Source organism: Sminthopsis crassicaudata, chromosome 5 (assembly GCF_048593235.1).
Source record: "Sminthopsis crassicaudata isolate SCR6 chromosome 5, ASM4859323v1, whole genome shotgun sequence".
Lineage (NCBI taxonomy): Eukaryota > Metazoa > Chordata > Mammalia > Dasyuromorphia > Dasyuridae > Sminthopsis > Sminthopsis crassicaudata.
The window spans coordinates 89,424,986-89,444,728 of NC_133621.1; the positions used below are offsets into that span (position 1 = coordinate 89,424,986).

General features: G+C 34.6%; 1 protein-coding gene across 2 annotated transcripts in view; it reads right to left on the reverse strand.

Moving 5' to 3' along the window:
• Window positions 1-1,408: 1,408 nt before the first annotated feature.
• Window positions 1,409-19,743, reverse strand: part of LOC141542825 (polypeptide N-acetylgalactosaminyltransferase 11-like) — a 103,947-nt gene continuing 85,612 nt past the window's right edge. Inside the window, exon 8 of one of the 2 annotated variants that reach the window (XM_074267434.1) lies at window positions 1,409-1,577. In XM_074267434.1, coding sequence (XP_074123535.1) covers window positions 1,521-1,577 — 57 coding nt within the window. In that variant the 3' untranslated portion in view covers window positions 1,409-1,520. Of the gene's footprint in view, window positions 1,578-16,489; window positions 16,794-19,743 lie in introns of those variants that run through there. The other variant, XM_074267433.1, reaches the window with a different exon arrangement.

The window sequence follows — 19,743 nt, forward strand, 5'->3', positions numbered from 1 at the left end:
GAGAATAGAGATTAGCAACCAGAATAATGCAAAGCTATAAAGGCAAAGGAAAAGGACTATAGGACTTGATTCACAAGGGAAGGAACAAGATAAAAATGAAGAGACAAAGTTCAGATAGTAAAGAGAAGCTAGAAGGGGATGTGGGTGAGAAGAAAGAAAAGGAAGAGGAAGCAGCTTCAAAAATGAGCTACTTACATTTTCACTTTTTTTGTTGTTTGCTTGCATTTTATTTGGCTTCTCTTTTTTTCTTGTTCCACATGATAATTGTATAAATATGTATAATAATTGTATAAATATGTATGCATATATTGAATTTAACATATATTTCTACCATGTTTAACATATATTGGACTTCTTACCATCTAAGGGAGGGCATGGGGGAAGTGGGGAAAAATTGGAACACAGAGTTTTGTGAGGGCAATGTTGAAGAATTATCCATGCATATGTTTTGAAAAATAAAAAAACTTTAATAATGATAATAATAATAATAATAAAATGGTCAATGACATTACAAAAAAAAAAATGAGCTACTTTTCAATCAACAGGTTACCAAGGAACTTAGAAAGGCAGTTAGCTCCTTGTAGGTTACCTGCACACATGCTCAGAAGGCCCACTTCCGTGAATGATTCAGTAAACAGGGAGATTATGACAAAAAGGAACCAAAAGATTATAGAAGAAAGTAATCAAGCAGAATAGCTTTCTGGGAGAGGTGTAAAGGGCAGGAACTTTAGAGAAATATACTCAATATAACTGATTTAATCCTACAACAAGGTGTTAACTCAGTGGAATTCATAAGGCAATGATTATCTAGTTTACATATACTTAGTACTTAGCATGGCAATATATTATTTCTACAATTGATGTAATTGTAATAGAGTATTTAAACTGAGGACAAAGTCAGCCATAGGGAGTCCATCTTTGATCAGCCTCCTGCCTCCTGCCTCCTACATTCCTTCACTGAAATCAAGACCCATTCCAGGGGGCCTCCGGAAAGCTAGCTGGGCCCCAGGCAAAGGAGATAGACTGAAGGAGATAATAAAGACTTTGAACTTTTTCCCTGACTATTCTCGTGGTAATTATTCTGCTAAGACCAAGGCTGATCCAAAGGCCCTGCAGAAAGCTAGCCAGAGCATTACAGAGAGGGGTTCTGGCCAAGAGGGTAATAAATATAAAAATCCGGGAAAAGTGGACACATGAAAGGAAAAGGGAGAGACATGGGAAGCCCAGAAAAATAATTCACTAGGAATGACCTGCCCAGCTCAACTATTATCCCACCCTCTACAAAGGTATCACTAAGGTCTTCCAGGTCATGTTTTCTTTCTTTTAATCAGTTTCCTCAGAAGTCATTGTGTGTTCTATTCCCAAATAAGCTCAGATGCTCTTTGAGTCCCAAATGATAATAATTGGATTTTTTTAAACTGAAATTTTAATTCATTAGTGTCAAGAACTCACCCCTTCTACCAATAGAGAACTCTTTTGCAATTCTTAGTCTTGGAGACTTGCTGAAGGAACTGAATGATTTAGTGGTTTACCCAGGGCCAATATGACTCTGAAGTGGCATTTAAACCCAAGCCAACCTAAAAGAAAAATCAAACAGGAAAAAAATGAGAAAGAAAATAAAATTAAAGCAAACCACAACAAAAAGTGAGAATGTTATATTGTGATCCACCCTCAGTTCCCACAGTCCTCTCTCTGGATGTAGATGGCTCTCTTCCTCACAAGATCATTGGAACTGACCTGGATCATCTTATTGTTGAAAAGAGCCACATCCATCAGAATTGATCATAATATAAGCTTGTTGTTGCCATGTGTGATCTCAGAAGGCCCACTTCCGTGAATGATTCAGTAAACAGGGAGATTATGACAAAAAGGAACCAAAAGATTGTAGAAGAAAGTAATCAAGCAGAATAGCTTTCTGGGAGAGGTTAAAGGGCAGGAACTTTAGAGAAGGTTCTGCTTATTTCACTTAGCACCAGTTCATAAAAGTCTTTCCAAGTGTCTCTGAAATCATTCTACTGATCATTTCCTATAGAACAATAACATTCCATAACATTTATATGCCATAACTTATTTAGCCATTGTCCAACTCAGTGTCCAGTTTCCTGCCACTACAAAAAGGGCTGCCGCAAACATTTTTGCACATGGGTGTCCCTTTCCCTCCTTGAAGATCTCTTTGGATTATAAAGCCAATAAAAACACTTCTGGGTCAAAGGATATGCAATTTCCTATCATATTTCTTAATCCACATCTGATATTTTGTGTTTTGAATCAAGCTAAAAAGTAGCAAAAAGGAAAAACAAAAAGCTTTTCTGGTTTCGTGTCTTTTTTTAAAATAATCTGCACTGAAAAACACATTGCTGCATAAGTAATTGCATTTATCTCCTGTTTTTGAAGATCCTACAGTGATAAGTTCTTTTGAAATAAAAAAGCAAAGCATTAGAATTTCCCATTACTAAATTCATGCTTTTGCAGTCCAAATGTCAATGTGTCTTACAAGATCATAAGAACATAAGAACTTCTAGTAAACAATTGCATAAATACTAAAACAAAATTTTAAAGTTGGAAATTTTTACTTCCCTCACTCAAAAAAGACTAAATGATGAAACTTTAAAAAAAAGATTAAATGTAGAATATTGATTGAAGGTGAACTGATTACAATCAGGGCCACCAGCAGAACCCCCAGGATTCTTACTGCAGAATCCTAGCCTAAAAAATCTAAAGAAGGTAACAACAATATCTAGCATTTTTAAAGCATTTTATATATGTTCACTTTTTTGATCCTTATGACAAGCCCAAGAAGAAGGTATTGTTATTATCTCCATTTTGCAGATGAGGAAATTAAGATTCTATGCAATTAAGTGATTTGTCCAGGGTCAAACAGTAAGTGTCTGAGGCTGAATTCAAACTCATGTCTTCAAGCCCCTCCTTGTTATGTAGTATGCTACCTAAAGTATTGATGCTTGTCCTTTTGATTTTTCTTGTACCCTTATTTTCTTGGGCTTCATTTTTATTTTAGTTTTTAAAATTTTAATGATGCATTTTGTTTGTTATACCACAATTGTTTCCTGATATACCACCACCACCTCTTCCTCCACCACCAGTTAAAGCAAACCAATACAAGTACTATTTTTATACTGGATGCAAGTCTAAACCTACAGTTTCCTACTCATCTATATATAGAAGGAAAGTAGGTTCATTATTCTTTAGCACCAAACTATTCATTGCATTTAATAAGAATCTATTAGCTGTGCAACCCTGGACAAGTCAAATAACCTTTCTGAGATTTATTTTCATCATTAAATGACTTTTAGTGTTGTTTTAATTTAAATATTATAGTCATTCACTAATGCATTATTGGTGATGCAACCATTCTGGAGAAACATTTGGAACTATGCCCAAAAGGATATAAAACTGTTCATACCCTTTAAACTAGCAGTGTCACTACTGAATCTGTTTCCCAGATATCATAAAAGAGGAGAAAGGACCTACATGTGCAAAAAATGTTTGTAGCAGTAAGGAATGGAAAATTGAGTGGATGTCCATCAATAGGGGAGTGTCTGAATAAGTTATGGTATATAAAACAGTGGAATATTATTGTTATATAGGAAATGATGAGCAGGCTGATTTCAGAAAAATCTAGAAAGATTTACATGAACTGATACTGAATGAAGTGAGCAAAACCATATTTTCTTTTATTTTTTCACTTTTTTGTTTTTGTTTGATTGATTCTTGAAGTCTTAATGTGTCATTCCATTTGTTCAATTCTAATTTTTGGTATATTATTTTCTTCAATTACCTTTTTTAGCTCCTTTTGTAATTGGCCAATTGAATTTTTTGGTTCATTGCATTCTTTTTCCATTTCACAAATTTTGATTTTTGGTGAATTGGTGTCTTTTTCATATCTCTTTTGTAAAGCATCATATGCTTTTTCTCCTTCTTGCAATGATCTCATTTCATTTCCCTATTTTTCTTTTAATTCCCTTTTTAAGATCTTTTTTGCAATCTTTTTAGAAAGCCTTGTGAAATAGGGATCAGTTCATGTCTCCCTTTAGGGATTCATCTAGAGTTGCTTTGTCTTTAGGAATCTCAGGATTTGAGGTCTGTTCTCTGTCTCCATAAAAGCTGTCTATAGTGAAAGTTCTTTTTGATTTTTTTTTACTATTTTTTTTTTTTTTTTTTTTTTAAGGCTTGAGGTCTGTTCAATGCAAAGGAGTGACAGCCATTTTAATTTACCCTAGGGCAGTTCTGCTGATTGATTTCCAGTGCTGGGTAATGACTGATAGGTCCAGCATTTTTCCAGGGCTCAGCGGTTTACAATTTGCAAATCTGCCAAACCACCTGCTTGCACTCAGGACAAAGTAGCTTAAGAATCTCACAGAAGATTCCCAGGTGCATGGAAACTGCAATGCTCTGACTCCCCACCTCAGCTCCTTGCCCTGGTCTCCCTGTGCTGCAGAATGGGTTTGGCAGACTGTCCCTCTGCCCATTTGAAAAAGACCTGTTCTGAAGTTCTTCTAAAGTATCTTCTGGAAATGTGTTGTACTCAACACAACTCAACACAAATACAACTATTTTTGGGTTCTGTCATTCCAAAACTAATTTAGAGGCTTAGTCTACTGTTGGTTTGAGAGAAGTTCAGAGGAGGTCACAGAAAGTCGGGTCTGCTCTCAACCATCTTGGCTGGAATTTCTGAAGTGAACAAAACCAGAAGAACATTGTACAAGGATTATGTGATCAACTGTAACAGATTTAGTTCTTCTTAGCAATAAGATGATCCAAGAATTGCAATATTCTTGGGATGGAAAATGCCACCTGCATCTAAAGAAAGAACTATGGTGACTGAATGTGGATTGAAGTATAGTATTTGCACTTAAAAAGTTTCTCCTTTTTTTTCTCTTTTGCTCTTATTTTTCTTATACAATATGATAAATATGAAAATATGCTTAAAAGTATTATACGTGTATAACCTATATCAGATTGCTTGCTATCTTAGGGAGGGGAAGAAAAGGAAGGAGGGAAAAAACATTTGAAACACAAAATCTTACAAAATTTAGAAAAATAAAATACTGTTGAGGAAAAATTATTATGGTCATTGTGTATATATTTTTTCTCCTGTTTTCCTTCACTCTGCATCATTTCATCAAAGTCTTCATATGTTTGTTTAGATTTCTCATAGTATAATTATATTCTAGTACACTTCTACACAATAGTTTGTTTAGCTGTTCTCTAATTGATGGACACTCCATTTGTTTCCAAGTTTTTGCTATCACAAAAAGTACTGCTCCATCAAAACCATTTGGTACTGGCTAAGAAATAGACTAGTTAATCAGTGGAATAAGTTAGGTTCACAGGACAAAATAGTCAATCACTATAGCAATCTAGTGTTTGACAAATCCAAAGACCCCAGCTTTTGGGATAAGAATTCACTATTTGACAAAAACTGTTGGGAAAATTGGAAACTAGAGTAGCAGAAACTAGGCATTGACCCACACCTAATGCTGTATACCAAGATAATGCCAAAATAATTCATGATCTAGACAAAGAATGATATTATAAATAAATTAGAAGAACATAGGATTGTTTACCTCTAAGACCTGTGGAAGAAGAAGGAATTTGTGACCAAAGAAAAACTAGAGATCATTACTGATCACAAAATAGATAATTTTGATTATATTAAGTTAAAAAGGTTTTGTACAAACTAAACTAATGCAGACAAGACTGGAAGGGAAGCAGCAAAATGGGAAAACATTTTTACATTCAAAGGTTTTGATAAAGGCCCCATTTTCAAAATATACAGAGAATTGACTCAAATTTATAAGAAATCAAGCCATTCTCCAATTGATAAATGGTCAAAACTTTCGGTGCTTAATAAATGTTTATTGATTGAGGTTTAATGAATTTAGATGACAAGGTCACAGATCATAGCAAGAGATAGGATTTTGAACTCAGACCCTCTGAGTCCACTTCTGGTCACGAAGATTCCTGCCAGCTGTAAGATTCTGGGACTCCATGTACGGAACCAAAAAAAGCGATATGAATAGACAATTTTCAGATGAAGAAATTGAAACTATATCCACTCATATGAAAGAGTGTTCCAAATCACTACTGATCAGAGAAATGAAAATTAAGACAACTCTGAGATACCACTACACACCTGTCAGATTGGCTAAAATGACAGGAAAAGATGATGAGGAATGCTGGAGAGGATGTGGGAAAACTGGGACACTGATACATTGTAGGTAGAACTGTGAATGAATCTAAACATTCTGGAGAGCAATTTGGAACTATGCCCAAAAAGTTATCAAACTGTGCATACCCTTTGATCGAACAGTGCTACTACTGGGCTTATATTCCAAAGAGATTTTAAAGAAGGGAAAGGGACCTGTATGTGCCAAAATGTTTGTGGCAGCTCTTTTTGTAGTGACTAAAAACTGGAAACTGAGTGGATGCCTATCAATTGGAGAATGTCTGAATAAATTGTGGTATGTGAATGTTATAGAATATTATTGTTCCATAAGAAATAACTAATAGGATGATTTCTGAGAGGCCTAGAGAGACTTACGTGAACTGATGCTGAGTGAAATGAACAAAACCAGGAGATCATTATACACAGAAGAAGACTATACGATGATCAATTCTGATGGACATGGCTCTCTTCAACAATGAGATGATTTAAATCAGTTCCAATTGTTCAGTAATGAAGAGAATCATCTATAACCAGAAAGCAAATATGGGAAATGAGTGTGGACCACCACATAGCATTTTCACTCTTTCTGTTATTGTTTGCTTGCATTTTTCTTTTCCTTCTCAGGTTTTTTTTTTCTTTTTGGACATGATTTTTCTTGTGCAGCAAGATATCTATATAAATTATATATACATATATTGAATTTAACATATACTTTAACATATTTAACATATATTGCACTGCCTGCCATCTAGGGGAGGGGGGAAGGGAAGGAAAAGAAAATTTGGAACAAATTTTGCAAGGGTCAATGTTGAAAAATTGCCCATGCATATATTTTGTAAATAAAAAGTTATAATAATAATAATAATAAAGTACCGCTCTATTTTGGTATATATGAGATCTTTTTGCCTTTAAATTCTAGAGCTGAAGAACATATCCATTAGGGCAAGAGTTGATCAAATGATAGTTTCATGTCTTATTTATGTTTATGTTAAAAAAAAAAAAAAAAGCTTGTATAGCTCAGGTGTTGGACAGGTGATGATGACCTAGCCTAGAGTTAAATGGTCTGAAGTACTTTTGAAGAAAATCTTAAAAACATTAAATCTAAATGTTTTATGTATTTTATGGGACCCAAATGATTGAATTTGAAAATACGGGTGCAGGACTCTTCCTTCATCAATGAACTTTTAAGATGATCTTTGATATAGTCACAGCATGTTCCCAGCATAACAGTCCAATATGAAAAAAATCACTGAATGAGGAGTAGTAAGATCTGTGCTTAAGATCTGAAAAATCCAACCCTACTATTTATTAGCTCTGCAACTCTGGACACATCAAATAACTGAATCTAAGTTTCTTCATCCACAAAAAGGGGTGATAAGAGTTGCTATGCTTGTCTAAGGTTCAATAGAACTTTTACTTAGGATTCGATTTTGAGCCAAAGAAAGAGACTACATATGCTTTTTTAAGTTGGCCAAAGTTATTAGAAAGGACACTTACCAAGAACATATGTACTTGATTCACAGTTACCACTAATCCCAGACTCAAGTACATAATGAGTTGTATTATAACATAGGGCATTTAGCTGGCACAGGAGTGCTGGGCCTGGAGTGAGGAAGAACTTACTTCAAATGTGGCCTCAGACACTTCCTAGTTGTATGACCCTAGGCAAGTCACTTAACCCTGTTTGCCTTAGTTTCTTCAGCTGTAAAATGAGCTGAAGAAGGAAATGGCAAACCACTTCAGTGACTTTGTTGAGAAAATCCCAGATGGAATCATGAAGAGTCAGACATGACTGAAGAACAACTAACCAACTACAATTAACAAAATTATAACATAATGTCTGTTTTTTATGGAAGCTAGTAGTCTTTCATAAAATGGCAGAATGCATACTTGAGTAGTTAGCAGATAAAACACTCAGTGTTATAATTCAGTATGGCATCTACTACCACAGGCAATTCTCTTTGGCCTTGATACTCAGCTAGGGAAACCACTGCCTAAGATTAGGTGATATAAGTACCTAGATTAATGTGCAGCTTTTTATATAGTTTCTAGTAGTATGAAGTATCAGAAATTATGATCCTGAACTAATCAGCCATTAAGTGTTACAAAGTAAAGAAAAGCTTTTAGATTGTCCTAATCATAGGCAAGCATTATAAAATTCTGCACTTACAAGTCAATTAGGGCTGTAGAATTACAGCTTATTTCACTAAAAACAGGATAAACACCATCTGGTTTGGGGTAGGGAGTTTTATCTAGATCAGATGGGTGGTGCAAGCACAAAGCACAATTCTATGAAATAATAGGGTGAGTGCCATGTGTGATGGAATATGCTGAGTCATGAAGCAAAAATGACTAGTCCAAAAACTATATTTCATTAAGCACATCAGCTTAATAATGACCTGTTCTTCTGGTCGGCTTCACTTATATTATCTACTTCTTAGAGTTGTGATGAAAATCAAATGAGATAATAATACATGTAAAGTCTATTGTAACTATTCGATTCAGCAGATATTTAAGATCCTATTATGTACCAGGCTGTTCCATGGAAAACTTGCCTGGCATCCTTTTATAGAACTGCTCCTTTCTTCCATCCTTTCTTCCTTCCTTCCTTTCTTTTTTTTTTTATTTTGTTTATAACAAGAATATCATCATTAGGACATTTTGTTTCTTCCAGTATTATTCAAAGAATAAATTAGCCAATTATTACTTAGCCTTTGGACAAGGATTTCACATTTGGAGTACCAATAGCTAAATTAAAATTTATAGGCACTTTAAAAATTGCTATCATTCTTAGCACCCTCTGCCCCCTTTCTACTATTCTGTCATCACTACAGCATATTCAGAAGGAGACTTCATGGCCCAGGGGCCATTTTGTATTTTCTTTGTTTCATGGCTTTTCATGGAAATAGCAGAATTGGTTTTTATTAAATGCCCAAAGGCAATAAGAAACATAATTTCATGGGTCATTTGGCCATCTCATATTACAGTGCTCATGATAAGTATTTGCAAAAAGACCACCACAAGAATAATTATGTCATATATTCCAACATTTGCTTCAAAGCATGAAGATCCAGAGAAATTGTAAGAAAAACTCAAGACCCTCCATTTAAATCAACATAAATTCAATATGTGATAACTTCAATGTGAGGACAGAAATAGTTAAGGATGTCAAGAAATATGTAAGAAAATATGAATCAGAAATAATGAGAACGCCAAAGACTTGTAGTATACATAGAAGCTTCATACCTGTACAAAATGAATATATTCTTTAGGAAAAGAATCAGATAAGGAAATAATGTTTAGAAGAATTGCTCATATTTAACCTATGTCAGATTGCTTTCTGTCTTGGGGAGGAGGGAGAGAAGAAAGGGAAAGAAATTTGGAATACAAGGTTTTGCAAAAGTAAATATTGAAAATAATCTTTGCATGTATTTGGAAAAATAAAATATTATTAAAATTTCTAGTAAGAAAAAGAATCAGAGAGTTGGACATAGTAAGAACAAAAAAAATCACTGAAATAAAATTATGTTTTAGTAAACAGGGAATGATTTATAACTAAGAGTCCTTCCTGAATAAGGTAATTATATATGCTCAGCCCATACACTTGCTAGAACAAAGACTGAAATTAGTACAAAGTTAGAATATATATCTGAAAATTATGGTGCTGTATGATCTGAACCATGAAGCACAATTCCTTTTCTACCATATTGTAGTCAGTTTTCCTATCTGAATAATTGTTGCTTTTCTTTCTGCATAAGATTATTACATATTATCATACAAACTAAATAAAGAAGGGGGATGAAAAATTATAATCACTATGACCTCAAAAAACAGTTAAAAAAAAAGCAAGGGAAAAGTAGGCAATGAAAAGAAGGCAACCAGGTGATATAGTGGACTTGGAGTCAGAAAAACCTTTCCCTATTCAAATTCTCCGACATTTTAAAGTTGCATGAAAGATTGGGCAAGTCACTTAACCTTTTTATCTCAGTTTCCTCAACTATGAAGTGTAGGAAAAAATAGCATTCAACCTTACAGTTGTGAGGATCAAGTACTTTGCAAACCTTCAAATGTCATATAAATGCTGTTACCATTTAAAATGTTTGTATGAGATTCAAATAAGCCAAATCATCTCAAAAATTTAATTCTAAATGAAAGCAGAAGATGAATTCAAACTGGAAAAGAGGCAATGTGATATAATGGATAGTATATTAGAATTGGAACAGGAAAACTTGGTTTTAAATCCTGCCTTTGATAGTTATTAGCTATGTGACTGTGAACTTCCATTTAACTTCCTAAGCTTCCGTATCCTCATCTGTACAGTGGAGACAGTAATGCATGACCTGCCTTACAGAGCTGTTGTGAAGCTAAAATAAAATTATTAACAAACCTGTTTAAAGTTCCCATATGTTCCTATTCTTATCATAGATACTAGGTAGTGAATTTCTCATCAATGGAAATGAAAGGTGAACAATCATTTATCAGAGATATTGCAGAGAAGATTTCTGTTCAAGTACTGACTGGACTTGATGACTATGAGTTCCTTCTAATCTGTGATTCTATTATGGTGTTACCACTAAATTTAGTTTCTCTAACAGTGCCCTTTGTGCTATGTGAAGAAGTGGAAATAGCACTGAAGTGGAGAAGTGGAACTGAACATATCAATAACATAGATATTGGTGCTTGAGGTGACACAATCTTGAAAGTACTGAGGAATCAGATTTCAAGATATCATACATAGGAGAAGATGTCAAGAGTAACAAACATCATAGAGAAGATTGTACCTTGAAAAAAAAAGTGACTTTGAGAACATCAGCAACTACCAATACAGTAGACTTCCTCATTTCTCAAAAATCTTTACAAAATGATGTAGAGTATAACCACTGTATTTTTCTACTAAAAAAGAAATGAAATAAGAACAACTTTGCCTTTCCCAGATCTTTTTTCCCCTTTTGTAAAAGACTCTGTCTTAATCTTACCATACTTTGCGTGGACACCTGATCACCTTGGCCCACTGCAGTTTAGAACTCCTGAGGTCCAAGGATTTTTCATCCTAAAAGTTTGGCAAGTAGGGAATTTGGGCACTACTCATCACAAGCAGCTCCCAGATGATCATCTAAAGCAGGCTGTATCTTTACAATAATTTAACAATTGTACTTTTAAAGCCTTGAATTCTGAGTCCCTGAGAACATCTTCCCTGATGTTCTCTTTGATTTAGGGAATTTATACAATAAAGGTAAGAAAATCTTGGCATATATTGTTCCATACTTCTATATGATCACTGAAGTGTTTTATTTATTTATTTATTTTCTATTTATTTCCAGTCTTTCTGGTGCATCTCAGTGAAATCTCAATGGCCTTTTGGCATCTCAATGGTCTTATGGCTGAAGATAGTCCCTGAATCTTCAGTAAACACATTACAGCAACCTCTTTTTTGGGTCATAATCATGGTGTCATGAAGCCAAAGCACTGGAAGTTAGGCTGCATATCAACTTTCTTTATGCACTGCAACAAGACCCCTGATTTTTCACTCATTTGTTAGTCTCCCTTTTAAAAGATACTTTGAGAATTGATCAGTCCTTCAATACTTGGCACATAGTTAGAGGATATTTACCTAAATGGGAGTAATTTTGGAATCAGCTCTCTGTATAAATCCTATATATTAAGATACAGACACCATGAACAAAGAAAATGAATGCAGCCAAAATTAGAAGGAAAATAGAAAACTGGGGCAAAAAAGTCACAATAAATTTCTCTGATCTTTATCATTAATTTTCAAATATATAGGGAACTAAGCCACATTTATTTTTTTAAAAGCCATTCCTCAATTAATAAATGGTCAAAAGATATAAACAAACAGTTTTTAGAAAAACAAATCAAAATTTTTACTATTTACATAAAAAAATGCTCTAAATCATTATTGATTGGAGAAATTTAAACAATTCTGAGATACTACCTCATACCTCTCAGATTGGCTAACAGCAGAAAAACAAAATGATAAATGTGGTGGTTCCTTCCTTCCTTCCTTCCTTCCTTCTTTTCCTTCTTCCCTCCCTCTCTCCCTTCTTCCTTCCTTCCATCTTTCCTTCCTTCCTTCCTTTCATCTTTCTTTCTTTCTTTCTTTCTTTCTTTCTTTCTTTCTTTCTTTCTTTCTTTCTTTCTTTCTTTCTTTCTTTCTTTCTTTCTTTCTTTCTTTCTTTCTTTCTTTCTCTCTTTCTTTCTTTCTTTCTTTCTTTCTCTCTTTCTTTCTTTCTCTCTTTCTTTCTTTCTTTCTTTCTTTCTTTCTCTCTCTCTTTCTTCCTTTCTTTCTTTCTTTCTCTCTCTCTTCCTTCCTTCCTTCCTTCCTTCCTTCCTTCCTTCCTTCCTTCCTTCCTTCCTTCCTTCCTTCCTTCCTTCCTTCCTTCCTATAATATATTTGGTATGACTTCACACATATAATCAATATCATATCACTTGTCTTCTGAAGAGGTAAAGGAGGTAGGGATTTCAAAACTTCAAATTTTTTAAAGATGTAATTGGAAATACTTAACAAAATACATAGAAAGATAAATTAAAGGAATATAGACTTCATTTTCATGATGTTATTCCGTTTTTACCATCTCTTGAATCTTCTCTTTTTTGGACACAGTATTCATGATGCATTTACACACTTACAGCTGGAAGGGACTCCAGAATCACTTAGTCAATCAATGAACAAGAATTTGCTAAGAGTCTACTGAGAAGATTAAAACTGACCCTATATCATTTTCTTATTGATCCTATTTACAGTTAATTGATTTTGCTCCTATAAATGCTTTCTGCCTCTGAACTTAATTCAGAATTCAGCTGCCCTATAATGGATTAAATTTAGAAATCCGGTTCTTGTGCCAAACACTGTTCAATTCTTGTCCCAAGGAATTCTGTATCCTTGGCAAATGAAATTTGCCAAAAGGGAGTTAAGCCCATATTAACAAACTATTCTTCAAAGATGCCTGGTTTGCTCTTCAAAGAAGTCTGGGCTACTATCCTGCAGGTAGTCTCACACAATGAATACTTCTTAGTCACAGGAAGAAAGGAGGAGGATTGTTGATAGTCGTCATTCCCATCTTCCAACCAATCACATAAACTAATTATGTTGTCCTCAATCCCACGATGTCATCTATTCTGTTAATTCTTTGTTCTGTATTTCTCAAAACCTATAAAAGGGAGCTGTCCTGTAGCTCAGAATCTTTAGTATAAATGGAGGAAAGCCATTGACCCATTTTATTCTCAGGATTTACAACCTGTGAATAAAATGCTATCTTGCTTGGAAAATTGTGTTTCAGTTTAAATTTTTTAAAAAATTCATTCACAATACTACTCTGTTCCAGGAACTATGCTAGATACTATAGACACACATATGAAAATGAAATAGTCCCTGCTCTTGAATTTATATTCTTTTGAATAAGAGAATAAATCTATATACAAATATAATGAAAAGTTATTTGGGGGAAGGGAGAGTAGGGAAAAAGGGATTAATACTAGTTCAACTTCTTCTCTTTACAGATAAGGAAACAGATGATAAATGACTTTATTCAAGATCACAATGGTAGTAAGGGGCAGAGCCAAATTCAAACTTGGGTTTCTGGCTCCAAGCCCAGGAAGTATATAAGCATGAATACCATCTCTGAACATTTTGTGTAGGACATAAAAAGACCCCTACCCAAAAATGACTACTCAGAGATCACTCATAGAAAACAGAATTATCTATTAGAATCTTGAGAAACAAACCATCCTGTTCTGTTAGCCAAAACTCACAGTAAAAGGGCTACTCCCTTGAGAGTGGTCACAGTTTTTATATATTTCAGTCAAAGAACCCCCCAAATCCCACCCTCTATATGTTGTGATTGGTAACACAAGTCTCTATTCCCGTATTTGGTCAGTAGAATGCAGTAGATAGGGTGACATATAGGCCACTATATTTTTTAAATCCCTTCTTTGGACAATGGAATGTAGTCCAGGCCTTATCTAAAATCACATGACTCTGGAGAAGCCAAAACTGAGGCCTTAAGGCTTCAACTAATTTAACAGTTACTGATCAATATGTGCTTGATCTATAAGTTTTTCACCTTTTCCACACAATTTGAAAACTTAAGTCATGTTTTCCAACACCTTTTTCCTATATTCTTTTATTCCTATCTTTGCAATTCAACCACTATTAGAGAAATAATAACTAATTCTATTTAGCATTTATGTCATCCCCTACTACATAGCATACATTGTGTTAAATGTTTTTATAAATATTAATTCATTTTATTATCACTATAATCGTGGGAGGTAAGTGCTATTATTAACATCATTTTACATTTGGGAAAACTAAGGCAGACAGACTTGCCCAGGGTCATATAGTTATTAAGTGTCTTGAGGCTGAATTTAAATTTAGGACTTCCTGATTCCAGGCCCAGAACTCAATCCACTGTGCCACCTAAAGTATATGTTAATTTAATTTGGAGGAATTTATCAAATTCTTTGTGGAACTTGTATAAAAAAAAACCAAACAAAAAATTTATGGTTAAAAGCCCCTTAAAACATGAATTCTTTTACATGCATATACTAAGGTAGATGAGCAGTCAACAAATGTTTAATCTATTAAATAATTCAAAACCCAAAAGAACCTAATATGATTTTTTTTGTTGTTGCATCACACACACACACACACACACACACACACACACACATACACCTCCCCCCCTTGTACAAACAATATATATAGCAAGGAAAACAGATATGATTCCATACTTGTCTGTCACTACAACATTTTTCTTTTCAAACTCCTTTTGGACTGCTTTGTGGGATCTCAAGTCCCCCAGAACACAATTTAATAAATATGGCATTATAGCATATTGCCTCCTAATCTTAGCACTGATCCTTAAGAAATTTTACTTTTCTCCCCAGATACACGTCTGATTATTCCTACCCTTTGTTTTTTGCCTATATGCCAATTCTATATCCATGATAAAACATTCTCCTAATCCCAATTGGTGACTCAATTTTTAAAAACAGCCTTTGGTGTTGAACAGCATCATAGGCTTTTCAAAAATATGAAAAATGTATCTATATTGGTAACTCTTTAGCTACATATTTTTCCCCAGAAAACTTAACATTCATGCTTTCCCCTAATAAAAAACATAGTCTTTTCTCAATTGTTCCTGTTGTATTAAATAAGTCTGTTTTATTCTCATCGTGTTTTCTTTTCCCTCTTTCATTCTTCTATGCTATTTTTCTTCTTCCTTTTCTCTCATTTTCTTTATTATTTTAATGAAGAAAAAGAACTTTCAGAGACCTCACCATTTTCACTAGAAATCACAGAGCAGCTACTTCTTTTCCCCATATCTTTACCAGTTCTTTATATAAGTTATGAAAAACTTAAGCATCTAAAAATGTGGCACAGACAGGCAGACTAAAAATTACAGGTTGGATCAGGGAAAGTAGATGATATTCTGAAGTGTCAGCTCAAAATTTAGCAATTCTATGATTAATCTGGACTTGGATTCATATAAATTGTAAAGATGGAATAAGCCATAGGTCATTAGGTAGGGTATTAGGATGAGTATTCAAGGGTCAGGTCAGCAAAATCTAAAACAAGATAGTTTGCCAATAAGAAAGGAAACAAGTATTTATGTATTAAGTACCTATTGCATGCCAGGTACTAAGCTTTAAAATATTTAAAAATATTTAAAATAAAATGCTTTAAAAATATTGGCTCATTTAAACATTATAACAATCCTGAGAAGTAGGTACTGTTATTAGTTGAGATAAGTGAGGCAGATGAGTTATCTGCCATGAGTCACAAAGCTAGTATTTGAGGCATTGGGCCACCTAATTACCTCTAATCTATGCTTGGAAGTAGAATAAAACCAAACAGGGAAACTGGTCAAATAGTCATCAGAAAACCAGGTAAGTTGTCAAAGCTAACAACAAAAACACAAATCTGGAATGAGTGATATTAAGAACACAGTCAAAGGAATCTGCACAATAGGTAGAGTCAAAATATTAAGAAAGGATCTTGACCTACAGAAATTGTTCCCCATGTACTTCCATGGTCAGATCAGATTAGTAAATGAGAAGTCAGTTCCTGACTACTATAGAATAAAAAGCATGGAAATAATTGCATAGTATTATCTCCATCCCAATCTAAGATAAGATCTAAATGTAAATTGTGTGACAGCCCTATCTAAATATTAAACTTCCAAATCCTTAACTCTGGAAAGACGGAAGTCCATACCCTTTTGGGTCAGAGCAATACCAGACATTATAGACTATTATTAAATAAATTGAATAAAAATATTTTAAGAACATTTATTGCATCTTTCATTGCATTTCATATCTTTCAAAACACACAGGAAGCTCCCTGATAGGATTATTTTCTCATTCTTCTATGTTGCAGAATATAAGGTCATTTTGATTTCCTCTTCATTCAGAAAGGTTAATTTTCTTTAGCAGGGAGTGGAAATATTTCCAATTCTGGATAGATGTTATCCAAATACCACTGAAATGATTTGCAACCCAGTGTTTTTCTCAATTCAACACGTTCACTGATGTTTCCATACCCTTTCCTCCTCAGATCAGGTCTTTCTAAAAAAAATTGTTCCTAAATTAGAAAGGAGAGAGGGAAAATCCAGAGGGTTAGGGTTAGGATGAGGGTTAGGGTTATAACCAGAATTGGGGGTTAGAATATAATTCTGAGGACGTAGGAAAGCTGGAAAGAAGTTAATTAGGATGTTGAGGAGACAAGAGATCATGTCATACAAGATTCAATTGAAAGAACTGAGAAAGTTTAACATAGAGAAAAGTTAGAGAAGACATAAAAACTATCTCCAAAGATGAAGGATTTTTAGATAGTAAGAAGCATTATATTTGCTTTGCTTAAACTTATAGGACTGATTTAGGAATCACAGGGTTAGAGAGCAGGTTTTAACTTGAGAGGTGGGAAAAGTTTCTAACAATTAGTAATCTCTAAAGCAGAATATATAGCTTAAGGAGTTTGCAAGTTTCCCATTACTAGACTTCTTTTTAATAAAAATTTTTTGTTTTTCAAAATACATGCAAAGATAGTTTTCAACATTGCCCTTTGCAAAACCTCGTGTTCTAAAATTTTCTTTCTCCTTTTCCCCTACCACTCTCATTCAGACAGCAAGTAATCCAATATATGTTAAACATGTGCAATTCTTCCATATATATTTCCAATTATCATACCACACAAGAAAAATCAGATCAAAAAGGAAAAAAACGTGAAGGAAAACAAAAAGAGCGACAATACCATGTTGTAATCCACATTCAGTCCCCACAATCCTCTCTCTGGGTGCAGATGACTCCTCCATCTCAAGTCCTTTGGAATTGGCCTGAATCACCTCATTGCATACCTCCTCATCTTAAAAGTTAAAATATTAATATTGACAATACATTTGAAATGCCCATATTCATGTATTTTGAAATTCTTGTCTGATCATATTTTTTTAAACATTTCATTTTTCCCTAGGCCTTACCACCCCAACACTATTTTTTACTGTCATTATGATTTCCAATTCCTCCATTTCCAGATTCTTTCCAGGCTCTCACTAGCTATACTCTCCTCCTTTCCCTATTTGACTTCTTGATAAATCAACTTCTACTCTAACTTTTATACTTAGATCCCTTGCTCTTTGTCCTATTGCTGATCATGTCTTTCTAAATTTAAATATAGATTACCCACACTATTGACCTGGCTCCTTTGCTTTCTTGTTCATATGCTATTGAAGGGAGCTGGGGGGAAAATCACACAACTATGGTGATTGGATCAATTACACATTTGTTAGATAATCTCAACTGGACCCTTGTAATATTCTCTCTAAAATGTAGTGTTCTTGAGGTTTCCTTGGGATCTCTGGAGCAGCCTTCGTTTCAGTTCGGTAATCACCACAAGTGCAACCAGGGGTTAAAGTCCAAATCCTTTCTTGTCTCCTTCAAAGTCTTTTCTCCTTCACTTGGGGCTCGGCTAGTTTTTCTGGAGGCCTTCTGGATCTTGGTTTCAGTGGAGAAGCGAAGAAGAGCCTGCCACCACTTCTCTGTCTTTCCTAGTTCTCCTTCTGGCTGACTTTGTCCCAGCTTATATCCTGTCTCATCATAGGTGTAAATCTTGTGGAACTATAGTAAGTACTAAGTATATGTACTGAACTAGAGAACTATTAAGCACCATGCTAAACATTATCTCTTATCAATTCCACTGATTTAGCACCTTGTTTCAAGTTCTGGCCCATAACAGACCCTTTCTACAACAAAGCAATCTTTTGACTTCTTAAATCAATCTGCCATCCTGTGTGCCTTAGGTATTCTAAACATTTTCATCCTTCCTTGTCAAGGTCATCACAGTACCCCACTCATACTCTCAGCTGAGATCCTTGCTTTATATTAAAAATTGAAGCCATTTGCTTGGAGCTGTGAACTCTTGGAGCTTACAACTGTTTTTGTGTATTTGTTTGCTTTTTGCCTTGCTTCGTATTCTTTCTCCAAATTCCAGAACATAGTAGACATTTAAATAAATGTTTTTTGATTGACTCCTTCCTTACATCAAGTTAAAATTATGGCAGAAACACAATTGATATCCAATTTCTTTCCACATTTCTACTTAGTTTTCTGAAAAAAAGGTCTCCTGATTAGTTAGTCAATAGTTCTAATGAAATAAAAATCTTTATATTTTCTGGATATGCATACTTTGCTGCAATGGCTAGGATCATGGGTCATGGAAATGGACATTTTTATTCACTTTTTACTATGGCTGAAGGGAAAAGCAGGTCCTGGCCAGAGCAAGTGCTGACATTTTAAGAAGGATGTGGCAGCTTAAAATCCCATTGGTCAAAACCCCTCCCTCTGTCATGGAGACCTTTTGGTGAGCTGTGGCTGCTTCTATTTTCTACTCTGATGACTGTTGGTTTTTCCTGTTTTTGCCTTCCTTGACTGTAATTCCAATATCTCTAAGAATCATAATGCTCTTGCTGGTGCTCATCAAGTCTTATTGACTTACTAGACTTCTTCCCTAGAATTTGGATTCTAGGGTTGAATCCTATCTCTGTTCTCATTCTACCTTCCTTTTTTCACATTGCAGAGTACTTTCTCCAAGCCTCTTCCAGATCCTCCTCATTACTCATCCAATGGCACTGCCCTGGCACCAGCTTTTGTGATTTACAGCCTTGTTTCCCTCCTCTCTTGGCCATAACCAAACTGCCATCACTGCTGAATAATTGCTGCCCTCTGCTGGCTATGGAAAACTGGAAGCATAAAGTCCCAAACCCTGTGTGTCCTCCCTTGGGTCCCCTGGCAGAGAGATGAGAAATAGAAACTAATTAGGGACTCAATAACTGATGGAATGGAGCCGGGCCATATTGGCTAGGGATACGTTCATTTACTGTGCGGAATAGATCCAAGGGAAGAATGCCAAGAAGAAATGAAGGGAGTGAGAGAGAAAGAATGTATATTGACCTTTGCCTGACTTACCTTGAAAGAATTCAAAGTTTCTTACAGAGTAAAGTGAAAATAAAGTGAAAAAGAAAGAAAAGAAAAAAAAG